Source organism: Carettochelys insculpta, chromosome 9, assembly GCF_033958435.1.
Source record: "Carettochelys insculpta isolate YL-2023 chromosome 9, ASM3395843v1, whole genome shotgun sequence".
NCBI lineage: Eukaryota > Metazoa > Chordata > Testudines > Carettochelyidae > Carettochelys > Carettochelys insculpta.
In genome coordinates this window covers 4,685,323-4,702,485 of record NC_134145.1, presented here as the reverse complement: position 1 = coordinate 4,702,485, position 17,163 = coordinate 4,685,323, and the positions used below count along the sequence as shown (strand labels likewise).

At 41.2% G+C, this 17,163-nt stretch overlaps 1 protein-coding gene across 4 annotated transcripts in view; it reads right to left on the bottom strand.

Moving 5' to 3' along the window:
• MAST2 (microtubule associated serine/threonine kinase 2) overlaps window positions 1–17,163 on the bottom strand; it is a 258,995-nt gene that overhangs the window by 48,338 nt on the left and 193,494 nt on the right. For all 4 annotated transcript variants that reach the window (XM_075003275.1, XM_075003272.1, XM_075003273.1 and 1 more), the window contains 3 exons: window positions 13,949–14,103; window positions 2,051–2,126; window positions 66–275 (listed from right to left, as the gene is read on the bottom strand). In XM_075003275.1, coding sequence (XP_074859376.1) covers window positions 66–275; window positions 2,051–2,126; window positions 13,949–14,103 — 441 coding nt within the window. The remainder of the gene's footprint in view (window positions 1–65; window positions 276–2,050; window positions 2,127–13,948; window positions 14,104–17,163) is intronic.

Sequence of the window (17,163 nt, the reverse complement as noted above, 5' to 3'; positions counted from 1 at the left end):
ATGCTTTTATTTACTGCTAGAAGTTTAATCAATGGAACACGTTCTATGTTTCTGAGACTACTTACGTCCTGTAGGAGTTTCTCTAAGTTTTCCTGCAGTTCATAAAAGTATCGGGAAGTAATAAGTCCTTCACGTGATTTATCCAGGCAGTCTCTGGACAGCTCAATAACCTGATGATAAATGAAGCTTAGGACCCCATCTGCTAATTGCAGCACGTTTTCTGGAGCATTAGCAGCAATAAACTCAGCCAGCCGTTCCTCCATCTGTGCTGTGGCCTAAAAGTGAAAAATCAAAGATGCTTAAACTTTTTGCTATCCTGAAAGGTAAATACACACAGATAGTATGACAATATGTTTTTTGCCATGAAAAAATATATGATTGTTCAAGGAAGCTCAGTCATATTAGAATTCACAGAAAAAACACTACAAACCAAGAGTTCTGGCTGTAATGACATGCTAACAAACAATTAGAACTTTGAGTCAGAAAGTCAGAACAATTTGGTATTAGAGGTCCAAAAAACATCATTTCTGCTCCTGCATCTCTGTGCTGTGCTCACAGAATGGGAATCCTAACACTAAATTTATTACACACTTTTGGAAACTTTTCATGACTGACTAAAAATTAAAATGGCAATTAAAGCATTAAGTGTCAGGCACTCATATTGTGATAGTGTTCACACTAAAAAATTCTTTGACAATAGCTGTCAGAGGCAGGATATGGATGTTTTTACTTGTGACATTAAGTGCATCAGAGTCCTGACTCTGCTGCAGCTTCTATCATTGAGGCAGCTACAAATCACAGAGGCTTGCAGGTCCCAAGTTTCCTAGTCTCCACCGAGCCCATAAACAACTGCTCCATTCATCTCAATGAGGTGTTAACACTGAAATCAAATCATGCAAATTTCTTTAAATATTGTTTCTTATTTCACTTCTGATCATTTTAATATTTTAACTAACAGGCTTATCTCAAAATCTAAACTACCTTCCACTGCTTTCCACCTGCCAGAAGGCCCTATGTTCACATACATAATAGCCAAAACCTGATTATTTTGGAAATTTTCCATAATACAATTCTGCATTTTCAATATCAAACTCTGTAACATATTGAAAATGCAAAAGTTTGTAACAGTGTAAAATAAACTGAATTCAATTACATATCAGACAGCTAGCAGAGGAGAAGCGAGCGCACAGAAAGCTTGCCAGGACTTGCCAGACACCCACCACATCTGCAAGAGATGCAGCAAGGACTGTCACTCTCGTGTGGGTCTTCATAGTCACAGTAGACGCTGTAAATGAAGTCCTCAATTGAAACTATAAAGGGCGCGATCCATAGTCTATGCAGACTGAAGGATGCCTACTAGGGAGTACTAGGATTTGTATTATTTTCATTTTCACACGTAATTCATTTTTTAAAAAGCGGGTCTGTCCCACGAAAGCTCATCACCTAATAAATTATTTTGTTAGTCTTTAAAGTGCTACTTGACTGCTTTTTTGTTGTGATGGAATACAGACTAACATGGCTCCCTGTCACCATTTCTAAAATGTATTTGAAACTGTTGCAGAGTTTCCAACACTGGGATGCCACAAAATGCAAGGGTCTTGGAAAAGAATTCAGGTCAAGATTGATGAAGATTACAGAAGGATCTTGACCATAATCAACTGCAATGTAACAAAACAAAAGTGATTACATCAGGATTAAGCACTAGGGGCAAAAGCTCTTGGCAAAAAAAATTCCTATCTTTGTGCACATTCCTTATAATTATACATAGGGAAAGGGAAGAGGAGTTCAGAAAGTATGAAATACGCTTAGCAATTGCTTGTCAGGATGCTTTTTAAACTGTTCCAGCAGCAGGCCTCTAAACATTAATTTACTTTTCTCAATTGTGAAATAAAAGTGAAAAATAGGATAACCATGTCTGCAAGCTCTGAACAGCTACACTGTTTAGAAACAATATGTAAGCAACTGGACCTCTCTCAAGTGAGCATAAATTAATTTTAAACTGTTGTTTAATACATTCATCAGACAAATTGTTTAATACATTGGTCCTTACCTTTGGAAACCTTTCTTTGTACACGTGATTCATCATTACTATTTCACTGTCAAAGGATATCGGGGAACGGCCAGGACTGAGGGGAAAAAATATATTCAGAATTTCTAATCTTTACATTAGCGATAGCTGAACAGCTGTAGTCAGGGTGCTGCTTTGATCACATAGGGCCATCATGGCCTTGTCTTCCCTTCCCCCCCCAAAAAAGTGTGGTCTTAACTAAAGTTAAAATTAGACTGAAGAGAAGGCAATGCGTAGTGTTCACTATACTGCAAGTACAAGCTACCACGTCTTCACTAGAATTTTAATACTAGGAACACAAATTCTTTTCATATTAAATACAGCTCCTTATATACTAATATTTAAAACTGAGGCACAGGTTTATAAATCCAAATTTAACTCTTTTACTGTTCCCAGTGGCATGGTCCTCTATACGTCCTGCATTACCACACAGTTTCATTTAGCCCCTCCTGGCCACATTGCGAGATCCTGAAGGAGGAGAACTCAGTTCCCTCCAGTCTGTAATGTTAAAAGGGGGCACAGTAAAGTGAAACAAGGGACTAGGAGCTCTAACATTATTCACACAAATCTGCATATGTATGTGTGCGCACATGCATATAAACAAACCTCACATTACATATTTACACAATATATGCAATACATTTTCACAAGTTATCAAGCTTCTTAAGAGCAGTGAGAAACAGGACACTAAATCCTGGCAGAAGCTAGGTCAGTATTACAGCTTGGTTACATTCAAAAGATCAGTTGCAGCTCATTTCATCACATCTGAAGTTGGTGTGTAATGATGTGACTCATTCCATGGTTAAGAAGAGCCAAAGGCTGAATGAGATAATGCAAATACAAATTAATTACACACTTAGCTAACTGACTGCCTGCAGCAGGTTATGGCTTCATTTTTCTGGTTTTATTGTTTTTATTTTCAAAATAGACTAACTTCACATTATGACACATTACACGGTTATTTGCTTTTATGATTTTGAGAGCATATATCTTGCTAAATATATTCTGTCCTGAACTAATTCAAACAGATCATTTAAAAGTTTCTTGTGATGGATAAAATGTATTTATTTGAAAAGAACAAATATATCTGACACTCTGCTTGCGTTAAAGATACAATCCTGTAGCGAACCTATTTAAAAGCAAAAACATTGCTTTGAGAACAGAAGGTTTATAATGCAACATAGAGAACATTACTAACTCATGGAAGGGAGCAAGAACAATCTCTTACTTGCAAGATGCCTTCCATACAAGTGACATGCATTTCACTGTGTCTTTGTCACTTGGTACTACGTAAATATATAAAGTATCACATCAAATCCATTGCTGGAGAACAGTATTATACAAGGAAAATAAAAACAGATTTTGACAGGCTACAGTTAATCATTCAATGCATATATTTCCTTTGAAATTCTTCTTGAAGACAATATGCCAGGGGTCAGCAACCCTTCTGAGGCCAAGTACTGAAATGTGACCTTTTGAGCAAGGGTGGGACTGAGCTCACGATTCACGTGCTGATGAAAATCGGCTTGTGTGCCACTCTTGGCACCTGTGCCAGGGGTTGCTGACCCCTGCGATATACCTATTAATATGACTGCCAAGTACCTTAAGATAAATTCTATTTCAAATGCTGAACATATAAATTTGTGCATATATAAAATGAAATTTTATTACATTTAAATGTAAGGAGTTATTTACACCACAGAGACATCTTTTAAGACTATTAAAAGAATTTAGAAGCAAGTTAAAACAAATATAAGCAAGTGCTACTTCATTACCAGGCAATGGTGTAAAGCCTCCAAGTATAACAGGGTACAAAAAATAATTAGTAAGTTCACAGACACTAGGTCCGGTCCATCAGTGGCTATCAGCCATGATGGTCAGGAGCAAAACCCCTTGGCTCTGGGTATCACTACATTTCTGACTGCTAGAAACTTGAAGAAACTTGGACTGGAAAACAGCAGATGAGGGATCACTTAAATTTCCCTTTTCTGTTCAACCTCTCTGAAGCATCTGGCAGGACTATATGGAGCAGAGGACTCACCCAGTATGGCCATTCTTATGGTCTTACATTCCTCTACATGTCTAATTTTTACTTTTCTTCTTCACTCATCACAAAACACATTCAAGTCAAAATATGGCATTGATTTCTTATCATATCATCTATACCTGGTTTTTGTTAACTACTTAAAATTATTATCCTTTATTTTAAACTTAAGTATGGCCTAAGCCATAAGAATAAGGTTGAGTCCTTGGTCGTGATCCTGAAACCACCTGTGCACATGCTTACCTTTACTGCTGTGAGTACTCAGTTAAGTTCAAATTAAGTAAATGTATTGGTTCCCAGGTTCAGGATCTAAGGGTTTCCAGGAAAAAGGCCATAAGAAACAAGTATCTTCTTTTATTTCAAGATGCCTTTGATAATATAAAAGAGGGAGAGAAATATAGGAAAAAAAACATCCTGTCTGGACAGAAATATCACTGAATATTATTCAGTCTTTTCCTTGAGGTCTCCTTGGTGATTTCTTGGCAAGTCTGAATCTCACATTGAGTCCCATCTTCCTTTCACAAATTTTCTATTTTAGTAGGAAAGAAAGCTTCTCTTCACCCCATTAAGTGAGTCTTAATGCTCGCTTTCTTTCTTCCTCCTTCCCAGTTGCTGATGTATATCTTTCACTATCAAATCTGATCAACTTTCAAATTACCATTGAAAACAAAATCTTTCCAATATAACTTGTCAATTAAAATGTCTAATTCACTATGGCAAGAGTGTGATGTAATATACTGCACTATAACATTTTATGCTGAGGTTTAGTCTGGGAAACTACAGAAGTAATTACGCATGTAACTGATGAACCAAAGGCTCGCAACCACATAGAACAGGTTGCCAGGCAAAAAGAAAAATCAGAATCACTCAGATAACTGAATCCAGCATGGGGGAAATTGTAAGGGAATTTTAATACAATGAATAAAGTTAGCTCTGATATTTTTATTGGCATGGCATCTATCTGAGATGCAGAAGCTTTAGTTAAATATACTGTACAATATAATTTCACATTCAATATTGGAATGTCAAGCTTCACAAGGTAATGCATTATTTTCTTTCAAAGCAGGGATAATCTTTGTGTGCATGAACAACATTTTAATATACAAGGCTAGAAAATTTTTTCCTCTGTGTTTTGTAAGGGTCAATGGTGGGTGATTTGGTTATTGTCTGAGTTTTTCATTTCAGCAGAGCAGACATTAGGAGAATAACATCTGCCTCCCTTTTAAGCTCACCAGCAGAATGAAAAACTACCTCAGTTTTACTTCCCCCTTTTTGAAATTACATTCCAATAGATCTTAAGTGGCACATCTCACCAACACAGGTACCTGGATTTCTGTCTGTCAAAATACATATTCATGTATCTATATAAACTGAAAAATAGCAAATATGCAGCTGCTCAGGGGAGCGACACTTCTATTAATAAATGAAGTCTTGAAAAACTGTAGTGCAGAAGGGACTAAATGAAATTGAAATATTTCCTCATATGTAATTTCTCTCTCAGCTTGACAGCTGCATTTATTAGAAAAATGAACAGGAACTCAAACCTGTGATCTTTTCTGTCTCACTCCTTTCAGAGAAAAGCTATAACGAGGATGTATGCATAATGCCACCTTTCCAAGCTCAGTTTGCTTGGGAAACATAAGCCTTAATCTTTCATCTAAAAACATCAACAAAGAGAATGTGATAAATCTATAGAGACAAATGTGCTTAAAATAAAACCCCCAGAGGCCTGACCCTATCCCCCAGTGAAGCCAATAACCAAATGACATTTCAATAGGAGCAAGATCAGTCCCACAGTTTGTGAATTTTACCAATGTGCAAGATTATATGAAAGAATGCACATACCACTTACACGTTCAAACTCTCAGAAACCAAGAAGTGCAGTATTAAAGAGGCACAACAGAGACACTGGATACAAGTGCCTAGAAGACACAGTCATGTTTGACAGACCAGTTAGGTATCGCTTTTGGAAGCCATATTATATTTCCAACTTAACTGTACATCTCTCTCTGCTCCTGTGCCTTTGTTGCAGATTAAATACACAAATTCCAAAAAACCAAGAATAGGATAGAGAAAGAGGACAGAACACAAAGCTAAGACCACAGCTAGGTAAGGTGTTAGAAGACATGGGAGTGAATTGCAAGGAAACAGTACGGAAAATTAAATGCGCAATCTGAGATTTACTCAGGAATATTTATTCAAAGATTACTTGCTAAATAATTTTGATCACACAGCTGGTAAATTCTGTTCCAGTGTAAACAGACAATTGTTTTTGTACCACTGAAATTCCGAGGCGAAGTGGTCCACCTGGGGGCACCAGGGCATGTTAGAATAAAAACCAGCTTTTCTAGATTAGAGCTATTTCCCAGCAGTGCTTCTGCCGCCAAAATTCTGGGAACAAACACGAAGGCTGACCCATACCTGAGCATGGAGAGTGTATTTGCAGAGTAATTTGCATGCACATTTCTGAATTTTCCTAAGCATAACATTATTTATATGAAATCTGGGATCTCACTTTTTTGTTGATTGTTCTTATTTGACCTAAGCCTCAGATTATTATTAGTCCATGGATAAAAATTATTTGCAGCTGGTTTGAGATTGTGGAATACAATTCAGACTAACATTTTGTTGCTGTTATTGGTTTCTTAGGAACATTGGATGTGATTTAATGTACTATTTCCAACAAGTCAAGACTGTTAGCCAAAAAAACTGATTCTAACTCAAATTTCTGGGGAAACAACAATTTATTATTTTTCTCCAAGAGATATGTATCAGGACTGCAACTGGACATCCTGAATATATTAGAATTATTTGAGAATGTTAAAATATTGGACACAGGGGAACCAGCCAACAAAAATTTATCTGAACTTTGAAAATTCTATTGACAAACTACAGTCTTAGATTAGAAAGAAGAGAGAGTGAGAAAAGTGCTTGATTTTCAACATGGCAAAACGTTAACAGTGGTGTGGGCCTTTGGGCAACTAATTGTTAATATAGTCAATAATCATCTGGAAAAGGGGATCAATGCTGAGGTGGAAAAGTTTGCAGATGAGGCAGTTATTTAGGCCAGTCAAGACTGGAGAGGACTGAAAAACTTCAGTGTGATCTAAATCAGCAAGGTGCACGGTTAGCAGGAGGGAAGGCGTATATTGACAAATGCAAGGTCACGTCCACTTCATGGAAACATTTGAACTACTCAAACACATTACTGGGCGCTAAATTAACTGTGACAACTCAGGAAAAAGACCTGTGGTGTGTTGTCAGATCAAAGAAAATTTTGCTCAGTGTGGAGCACACCATTTAAGAAAGGAAGATGACAGGAAACATGAGGAATATGATGAAAAAATTCTAAAAATAAAATAAATCAATTGAACACTGTTTTCTGAAGCAGGAGTGTTCAGTTTTGGTCAACTTATCACACAAGATATAACAGGAATAGAAACCGTTTAGCCAAAGGCAAGAGAAATGATTAAAAGCACGGGAAGACTTTCCATACAAAGAAAGACTGAAAGAAACACCCATTGTTACCTTTTTTTGTAACAGGAGATCCAGGGATAGTCAGTGAAATTGGAAGGCAACAAATTTTAAAGATCTTCTTGATAGCGTGTCTCTGGTCCTGTGTGAATCCTTGCCCATTACAGAGAGAGGAGGCCTGGACATGGAGGAATTAAAACTGGTGCATCACTTTTGAGCTAAAGGCTTGGGTACCAATATTGCCAAGTCCTCCCTGACACTATCAGTATGATATTGGCTCCATCTTCTTGGATCTCTTTGAGCTCCTGGAGAGAAAGGGAATGCATCCAGATGACTGCTCCAATCCAGCAAGAATACTTTCAATAAAGATTTCTTATTTCTATAAGCAATGCTGTAGTACAGGTAAAGTGTGCCATTCTGATTAGATGCAAATAGGTCAGTTTGTGGTTGACTTCACCGTGTGAAACTGTGAGGATGTCACTGAACAATTTAGGGATTACTTGCGGGGGTCAGAAGACTTCCTGCTGAGTTCATCTGCCTGGGTGTTCTTTTCTCCTGCTAGGTGGTCCATTACTGGGTGAATATGATGTTCCATACACCAGGGAAGGCTTCCTTGTCTGCATGGGCAATGTCTAGTAGCACCCAATCTGCTGATTGTTGATATAAAACATGGCTTATGCCTATTACCTGTGAGCACTTGTACAATGCCATATTGAATGGAGAGGGAGAATGCCTTTAGGTCCTGTCTTATAGCCATGAGTTCCAGAACACTGATGTTCCAGTGGTCATTCACACAGTGTGCCATGTGACAATGAGTAGCACAATCTAGAGTAGAGGTGCTGGAAGTAACTGTAACAGTAGGGGGTGGAGGACTGAACAACATACTTTGTTTACAGTCTCCTACCAGTGAAGTTTTTGACACATCTGGGTGTTCTTTTCTGATTGTGTATATTGGATACCATCTCTGCCTACATCCAATGTTGCCTCATTCACACTTGAGGAAAATATGCCACAAAGGCTGAAGAAGACACCAGTCCTAGCAATCTTATGAAGAACTGTCTTTAAGGAATCTCTATTCCGGGAGAAGTGCTCTGATTTGATAGAGGATAGGATTGCTCAGATAAAGGTGATCTTCTACATGAGTTAGAGAAAAATGATAAGCACCCTCAGGGACTGCAGGAGACCACACACATATACAGAGTTGCAGAGAAGAGATCCCACTGAGAGCTGACCCTTAAAAGCCAATTGTCTCGGTAAACTGCCCTTAGATAGGGATGGGACAATGACCTGTAATGCTTGCATTCTGAACTTTCAATCCTTTATAAAATTGAGGTTTCTGAAGCCCAGGCCTAGGAAATACCAAGAGTAAAATCTCTTCCCCCTGACATTGTAGCGGACTCTCCTCTGTAGCCCCTTTTGTAGAAAGAAGCTTGTTTTCCCCCATACAAGTTCTCACAAGAGAGATTTTCAAAAGGGAGGGAAGGAAGGAGGCCTGATGTGAAACTGGGTCAAGTTACCAGCAATCTGAAGCAATCTTGTGCAGATATCTCAGAAGGATGAGAGGTGAGGTTTGAATTCAGAGGTAGGCACGTGTAACTCTTGATTATCCCATCAGACATATGGCCAGTAGCTGGAAGAACATATAGGGAGGGATAGAGATGGACACAAGGAAGCACCACAGGTACTTCATTGGACCAAGTAGTCCTGAAAGAGTAGGGAATACCCCCTCATCTTCTGTCTGACATTCCATGATGTCAGAAGGGGGATCAGATGTGTCTGGTGCTACAACACCATTTCTGTGACTGAAGGGTATTGCTCATTCTCCCCATTGGCTAGTGATACTGTTTCTGTTCATCAAGGGGGAAATGAATATGAGCCAAAGGGGATGTACCACTGGTATAGTCCTAAACAGATCACTACTCCATCTCCTCTGAATAAGTCTCCTCTCAGTCATCCCAACTGTGCTGGTGCCAGTGGCATCTCTGACAACTGAAACACAGAAGTCTTCAAAGAAAACCATGCCGACGAGGAGGCGGGTACCAGAAAGCTCACTTTTCCAAAGGGATGCCTGTGGTTCCAGACCATGAACGGATGTCAATGTTATTGCCAGTGCTGAAGACGTTGCCATGCTAGTTTTGGTGGCATCAAGCAAAGCCTTCACACACTCCTTGAATGCAGTGCCACAGTAGCAGCAGCAGGAGACCCTGTGCAAGATCTTCCCAGGCAGATGAAGCTTTTGCTGAAGGAATTTAGCTAGGTTCTTTGGACCAAATTGGTGAAGCTTACACGGTCAGTTCCTGGGAATCCTGTACTTCTCGAGAAGCTTTGGCTCAATGCCATTGAGATATAGAGTCGCAATACCAGTGAGATGTAGAGTCACAAAGCACAAGCACAGCCACAAGCTTTGAGGCCCAGTCAAGAGAGAGGAAGTGAACCATGTTGGATGAAGGTGAACTGGTGAGGCAGTCATGCACATTCAGGACTAGAGCTGTACGTTTTGGGAGGAGTGCACGTGAAGGATGATACTGGAAGAGTTGTCTTCAACAACAACATGCATTGTTGGAGGAGAAGGGAATGTTTTCTCTTCTTTGTCTTCTTAGACTGCAGGCGCAATTCAGAATGCTTTCTCTTCCCCAGAACCAGGGCACAAGGTGATCAGGAATTTTGTCTCTCACTAATAGTCTCGATCAACGGCACTGAGGTTGTTTTCAATGCCAATGTAAACTATGGAGGTGGAGTTTTGATGGAGTCTGTGGTATCCAGTGGGAAGCTCAGTTGCAATAGATATTCGCCATAAGACGACAGATTTCAGGCCAAAATCAGGTGACTGAGTGCATCTCAGTGCTCTTTAGAGAAGACTTCAGGACAGGAGTAGATGCAAAACTACCAAAGGACTGTTAGGATGAGTACAGTTTAGCCGAATGCTTAGGAAGCCAAGTGCTCCTGCAATCTTGTCTGTCCTCCTACATCCAAGGAGTGACTAAACAGCAAACTTTGCTGGGAACTACAGGAGCCACTTCCAGAGAAAAACAACACAAAACATGTTTGTTTGAGCAGATTGTGCACTTTCTGAACCAGTTATAATGTTTGAAACTTGACATATCCTGGGGGATAGTGCAAGGCAAGTGCCCCACTCCCCCCACTCTTTAACTATAACTAACAATAGAATGACAACACAATAACCAAATCATGGACACCAGAGAGTTCCATTTAGCCCTCTTGGATGGAAGTGAAAGAACTGAGGTGATGGAAAAGTGCACTGCCTTACGAGGGGAGCTGACGACCTAGGAGTGGGAGTATTCCTGCACCCCATTGTGAAAACAGAACTTTTATACAGTTCCACAGCTTGATGCGAGAAGAGTTAACTGGAACAAGTGGAAAGGCACAGAAGCAACACTCAGAAAAGAACAAGTTCCAGCATAATACTGGGAAACCTCAAGATTTGAATTCCTCCATTCACACCAAAGAAGCTAAACTTTTACTTTTCAAACATGAAAAAAATCAGTTGTCATACATACACTGTAGCTTCCCCCCCCCCAAATGTTAACATGATGGGTATTTTAATATATTTTTTTGTTTAATTTAAAGGCAAGACACACTAGCATACTGATTAAGGACAGTGTTTCTGACAATTTTTTTGTATCAGCTTTTTGGTAAAAGTGATTATACAAGGTACCAGGGCCCACTAAATGCCTATTAAGGTAAGACATTTGATGTGAGTTTCTGGTTAATTTTGAGCAAACTTCAGTGGCTTTTTTATTTTCTAATCAAGAATAAAAACTGGGCATTGTGACATCTCACCAAGAGAGCTACCTTTTAGGGGCAACCATGTGGGCTCTGCCAGATGCTAAGAAGTCAATAAGCACCGAACAGAATAAAAGCAGAAGCATGATCATCATGCCTATGCCAGCCTTCTTTTTGGGGCGTGGGGGAAGCAGGGGTGAGTGGGGAAGACAGGGGAGGATAAAATTCTGTTCCCTATTAAGTATTTACTTCCACTTCCCATAAATGTTGCTATCCAGGGCACCCAATTGGAAAAGATCTTACTCCAAGATGGCATGGCCTAGAATAGACTGCTTTTAGCTTCTTGATAGGCCAGAAGTCACTACATTCCCTTCCCATTGTTCCTAGCTTTGGCCAGCCAAGGGATAAGACATCAGGGCCAGGAATTTAACATTTTTCACACTTTAAGGCTGGGTCTACACATGCTCCTTCCTTTTGAAAGGCGCATGTTAATGAGCAGGTTCGAAATATGCTAATGAGGCACTGCAATGAATATGCAGTGCCTCATTAGCATAATGGCAACTGTGGCGATTCAAAAGTGCAGCGTTTTGAATCGCGTGCCACCCATGGAGACGGGACCTTCCGAAACGACCCCCCCCAGTTTTTGAAAGCCCTTCTTCCGATCACCAGATAGGAAGAAGGGCTTTCGAAAACTGGGGGGGTCATTTCGGAAGGTCCCGTCTCCACGGGCGGCGCGCAATTCGAAAAGCCGCACTTTTGAATCGTCGCGGCCGCCATTATGCTAATGAGGTGTTACATATTCATTGCAGCACCTCATTAGCATATTTTGAACCTGCTCATTAACATGCCCCTTTCAAAAGGAAGGGGCACGTGTAGACCCAGCCTAGATGTTCTTGTCAATTTTGATATCCTAACATAACTGGTAACTCTTCAGTTCTTCAATTAGGTGTTACTGAAGAAAAAGATATTATATACCAACACGTCATACAGTTCATATAACACCGTAACATTAATATAATCTTTCTGCTCTTTAAACCTTAAGACTGATAAAACTGCTAAAGCACACTTTCCTGATACTTTGGTTTGAGAAATTATGTTCCCTACATATTGATAAAGCATGTTAGGAGAATACACATTTAAGGTTGTCTTTTCAATTTTTACAAGAGTCTGACCTTTGCAGTAACATCTCATGAATCATCACCCTAGTAGTAAAAAGTCTACGTTAAACCTGAATGTCAACTACTTTTGTGAATGTATCTTTGCTATCTACTGTAGCTATCCTATCTATAATGAATTAAAAATGTTACCGGTACATTCATTAGAAATAGCCATTATTAAGGGAGGTAACAATAGGAATGATATGGGATTACACTAGATGGAAAGATTTAACCATTTAGTAGGGCTCTTGTAACTAGTCTATCATTATGTGATGATTTACAGAAGTCACTGGCAAAAAAAAAAGTAACGTCTTACTTCACTTACCTGCTCCTCTAGATTTTTATGCAATTACATTCAGCTAATCTTAGCATAATTATCATATAACCTTCACTATGGTTTAGAACATACAGTAATTGATTTAACTCTATAATAATATATTTACTATGTATTTAAATGGACAACAGTTACTGGGCCACAAGTCGACTCTTTTATGCAAACATAAGGCCCCGCCCAGGTCCCAGGCAGAGTTCATAGATCCAATGCCTTCACCTGGCAGAGTTCTTGTGGATCCTACATGAGAATTATTGTCATTCCTCCGTCCTTGGATGGGAAGCGCAAAGGGAAATGGCAGCAGAAGAAACTCCTCCAGTGAATGCTTTTTGTGGCAGTGGGCTCTGCTGCCAAATGTACACATCCCTGTGCTAGCTTTAATCCATCTGGCCCAACTTATAAATTCATGGCAATTACTTAATACTTCTGTCCTGACACTAATGTGTTACTCAAATATAAGTGTTACGGACTTCTGTAGGAAAGGGTAAAATTCCAATTGCTCCTGCTGTTCTGTATTTAAATGCTGTCTGCATTATGGAACTGCCCTACTGCTGACTGCTATTTTTTTTGAGCAGGGTTCCCTTGACCAACGGCGAAAATTGCTTTAACTGCCTGTGCAGATGGGCTAAAACCATTCCCAGCACTGTTACAGAAGTATCCTTTGAGACTTCTTGTAATGACACTAAAATGCTTTTTAGTTCATCAACACTAACAGTTTTCACACGCACTCAAGTAGATTCAGCCCTGACCACCTTTGCTAGCAATGCAACAGTTCCCTATAGTCAAGGAAGCAAAATTCAGTAACAGGAGAAGTTCTGGGACTAAAATTCACACAAGGAGTAGTGAAATTAATACATTTTATCTGACACTTGTGGATTATAATCTTAGAGTATAACAGTATAAACAGACAAATACGATACTTCTCCAGTTTAAGTCCTGAAGGTCAAATCTGAAGAAAAGACATGTAACCGCTCTTGATAGTGCACAGCTGCATTTTTTGTTGGTTAAAATAACTATAAAAACAGCAGAAAACCCTAATTGTATATCAATGCTCTTACAACCAAGAACACATAGTGGAAAGGCAATGCATAACAAGGTGTTTGACCACAGGCATGGAGTGTAGAGCTCACCTGAGACTGCGAGATCGTGGCCGCATGGCTGGTGAATGACGTCCTTCTTCGTCAGTGATGTTCTCAGTACTGAAATGCTTTGTCAGGAAATGAAGTTCATCCGCAGTTGGCTGAAAGGGCAGCTGGTGCAGCTTCTCCTGGGATGAGCATGACGACTGAGTACAAAAAATACAGAAAAGAAATACACTAAACGCATGCACAAGGGGACGGCTCATGAACAGAACAGGGATGGATTTTGCCAAACACTGAACACCCCAGCAGAAAAGAAAAGTTGTTCACCAGAACAGGTGCCTCTTTTTATTTTCATGATGAAACTAGCTTGTCACTCAAGGTACAGATAACTCTAAGGCTGTTAGATTTGGACACCTTTTAGGACTAACTAAGAGATTATAAATTCCCACAACTCCCAGAACATTTAATCTCACTTTAAAGGTAACCTGCTGGTGGGAGAAATGGAAGAGAGCAATTTTGGGAGGGACAAAGTGGTTATGGGAATCCCAAACAACTTTTCTTTCCCTTCTCTTCATGCTCCCTCATCTCAAGAATTTCATTAGCAAGCAGTAGTGCCATGGAAGTGTGTAGTAGGTGAAAATTAACACCGTTAATTGGCTTTTGTCAGTCTATTTGCTATTGTAAATGCTCTATTTCATTCAGAGCTGTCCTGTGCACAGGAGGAAGAGGGGAGGCTGCCCCAGGCCTCATGCTTTTAGGGGCTCCTGCGAAGGCTGCCCCACCTTATCGTATGGACAGGAGGTGAGGAGGATTACCGGGCGGGGCAGGAGGTAGCCACAGCCGCATGGGATCACCTCCCCTTGGCCTCCCCTCTCCCCGAGCACTCACCACAGCAAGTGCTGTTTGCTCCACTCTGTACCTCCCTGTTCAGTGAGCCCCACTTCTCCATGGGCAGCAGGGAGGCCTCTGCTCCCATCTACCCACAGAGAAGCAGGGCTCAGCTGGCCGACAGGGTGCAATGGAGCACCATGGGGTGAGTGGGTGTGGAGGCGGTGGAGGGAGCCAATCCCTTACAGATGCTGCTCACGTCCACCACCTGTCCCGGCCCCAGGTAATCCCCGGTCAGGCTGGTCAGGAGGGGTGGCAGAGGAAGGGGCAGGGCACTGCCCTGAGCCCCACACCCATCTCCACAGGAGTGCCTTCATTTGATTCCTCCCCCATTTTACCAATCAGGTTTCTTCCAGCTGAGCAGCCAGGAACAAAGTCAGGGCAGCTGACTTCACGGGAGTGTGGCAGCCTTGTTGGTCCCAGATATTAAAGAAACAAGGTGGGAGGGTCTCACTTTTATCGGACCAACTGCAGTTTTTCAGAGTTCTGTTTTGTGTCTGATTTGTGGAAGTCTGTCCCATATCAGGCAGGGCTGCTGCGCACTCACGTCCCTCCCCAGCACTCTGAGGACGAAGCGCATGGCAGCAGTGACCATGGCAGCGGTAGCTCCAGTAGATTACCAGCACTGGATAACAGTGGGGAAGGGGGCTGAGGGTGCCTGGCTCTGGCGGAAGGGAGAGAGGATTGGGTTCAGGTGAGGGGGCTGGGGTTTCTTATAATTTTTTTAAAGGGGGTACTTTATTTAAAAAAAATGGTTGAGAAACACTGGTATGGAGGGTTGATGTGATCATTGCACACTTCTGGCTTAAGAACCTATCCTCATTTGCTCTCCAACCCAGGGGTGAAAGTAACTTACAATTTCTAACGGGTACAAATCATTGCGTGTGTGCTGTTCTTAAAACAGGGGTTACAAAAAGTGCAGTTTGACATCACTTTTTAAGGACTGTCTCATATTCACAGAATCACAGGGCTGGAAGGGACCTCAGGAGGTCATCTAGTCCAGACCCCTGCTTCACGCAGGATCAACCCCTACTAAGTCATCCCAGCCAGGACCTTGTCCAGCCAGGACTTAAAAAGCTCAAGGGATGGAGAATCCACCACCTCTTTAGGCAACGCATTCCAATGCTTCACCACCCGCCTGGTGAAGAAGTTTTTCCTAATATCTAACCCACACCTCTCCCTCTTCAACTTCTGACCATTACTCCTTGTTCTGCCATCTGACACCACCGAGAACAGTTTCTCACCCTCCTTTTTAGAGCTCCACTTCAGGAAGTTGAAGGCTGCTATTAAATCACCTCTAAGTCTTCTTTTCTGTAAACTAAACAAGCCCAAATCCCTCAGCCTCTCCTCATAGGTCTTGTGCTCCAGCCTCTTAATCAGTTTTGTTGCCCTTTGCTGAACCTGCTCTAGCAAATCCACATCCTTTTTATACTGGGGGGCCCAAAACTGGACACAACATTCCAGATGTGGCCTCACCAGCGCCAAATAAAGAGCAATAACTACTTCCCTAGATCTGCTCGAAATGCTCTTCCAAATGCACCCCAGCATGCCGTTAGCTTTCTTGGCTACAAGGGCACACTGTTTACTCACATCCAGCCTTTCATCCACCATAACCCCTAGGTCCCTTTCCATCGTACTGCTGCTGAGCCAGTCGGTCGCCAGCCTGAAACAATGCTTGGGATTCTTCCACCCCAGGTGCAGGACTCTACACTTGTCCTTATTGAACCGCATCAGATTTCTTTTGGCCCAGTCCTCCAATTTATCCAGGTCCCTCTGGATTCTCTCTCTACCCTCCAATGTATCTACCTCTTCCCCTAGTTTTGTGTCATCTGCAAGCTTGCTGAGGGTGCAACCCAGTTCCTCATCCAGGTTATTAATAAAGATATTGAATAACACCGGCCCCAGAACCGAGCCTTGCGGCACTCTGCTTGAAACAGACCGCCATCCAGATGTTGAGCCATTGACCACTACCCGTTGGGCCCCACCATCAAGCCAGCTTTCTATCCATCTTATAGTTCAAGGATCCAATCCATATTTCCTTAACTTATGGACAAGAATGTTGTGGGAGACCGTATCAAAAGCCTTGCTGAAGTCAAGGTATATCACATCCACTGACTTCCTCATGTCCACAGAGCTTCTTACGTTGTCATAGAAGCTGATCAGATTGGTCAGGCAGGACTTGCCCCTGGTGAATCCAAGTTGGCTACTTTTGATCACTTTCCCCTCTTCCAAGTGCTTCAAAATGGATTCCTTGAGGATTACCTCCATTATTTTCCCAGGGATTGAGGTAAGGCTGATGGGTCTATAGTTCCCTGGATTGTCCTTCTTTCCTTTTTTAAAGATGGGCACTATGTTTGCCTTCTTCCAGTCATCCG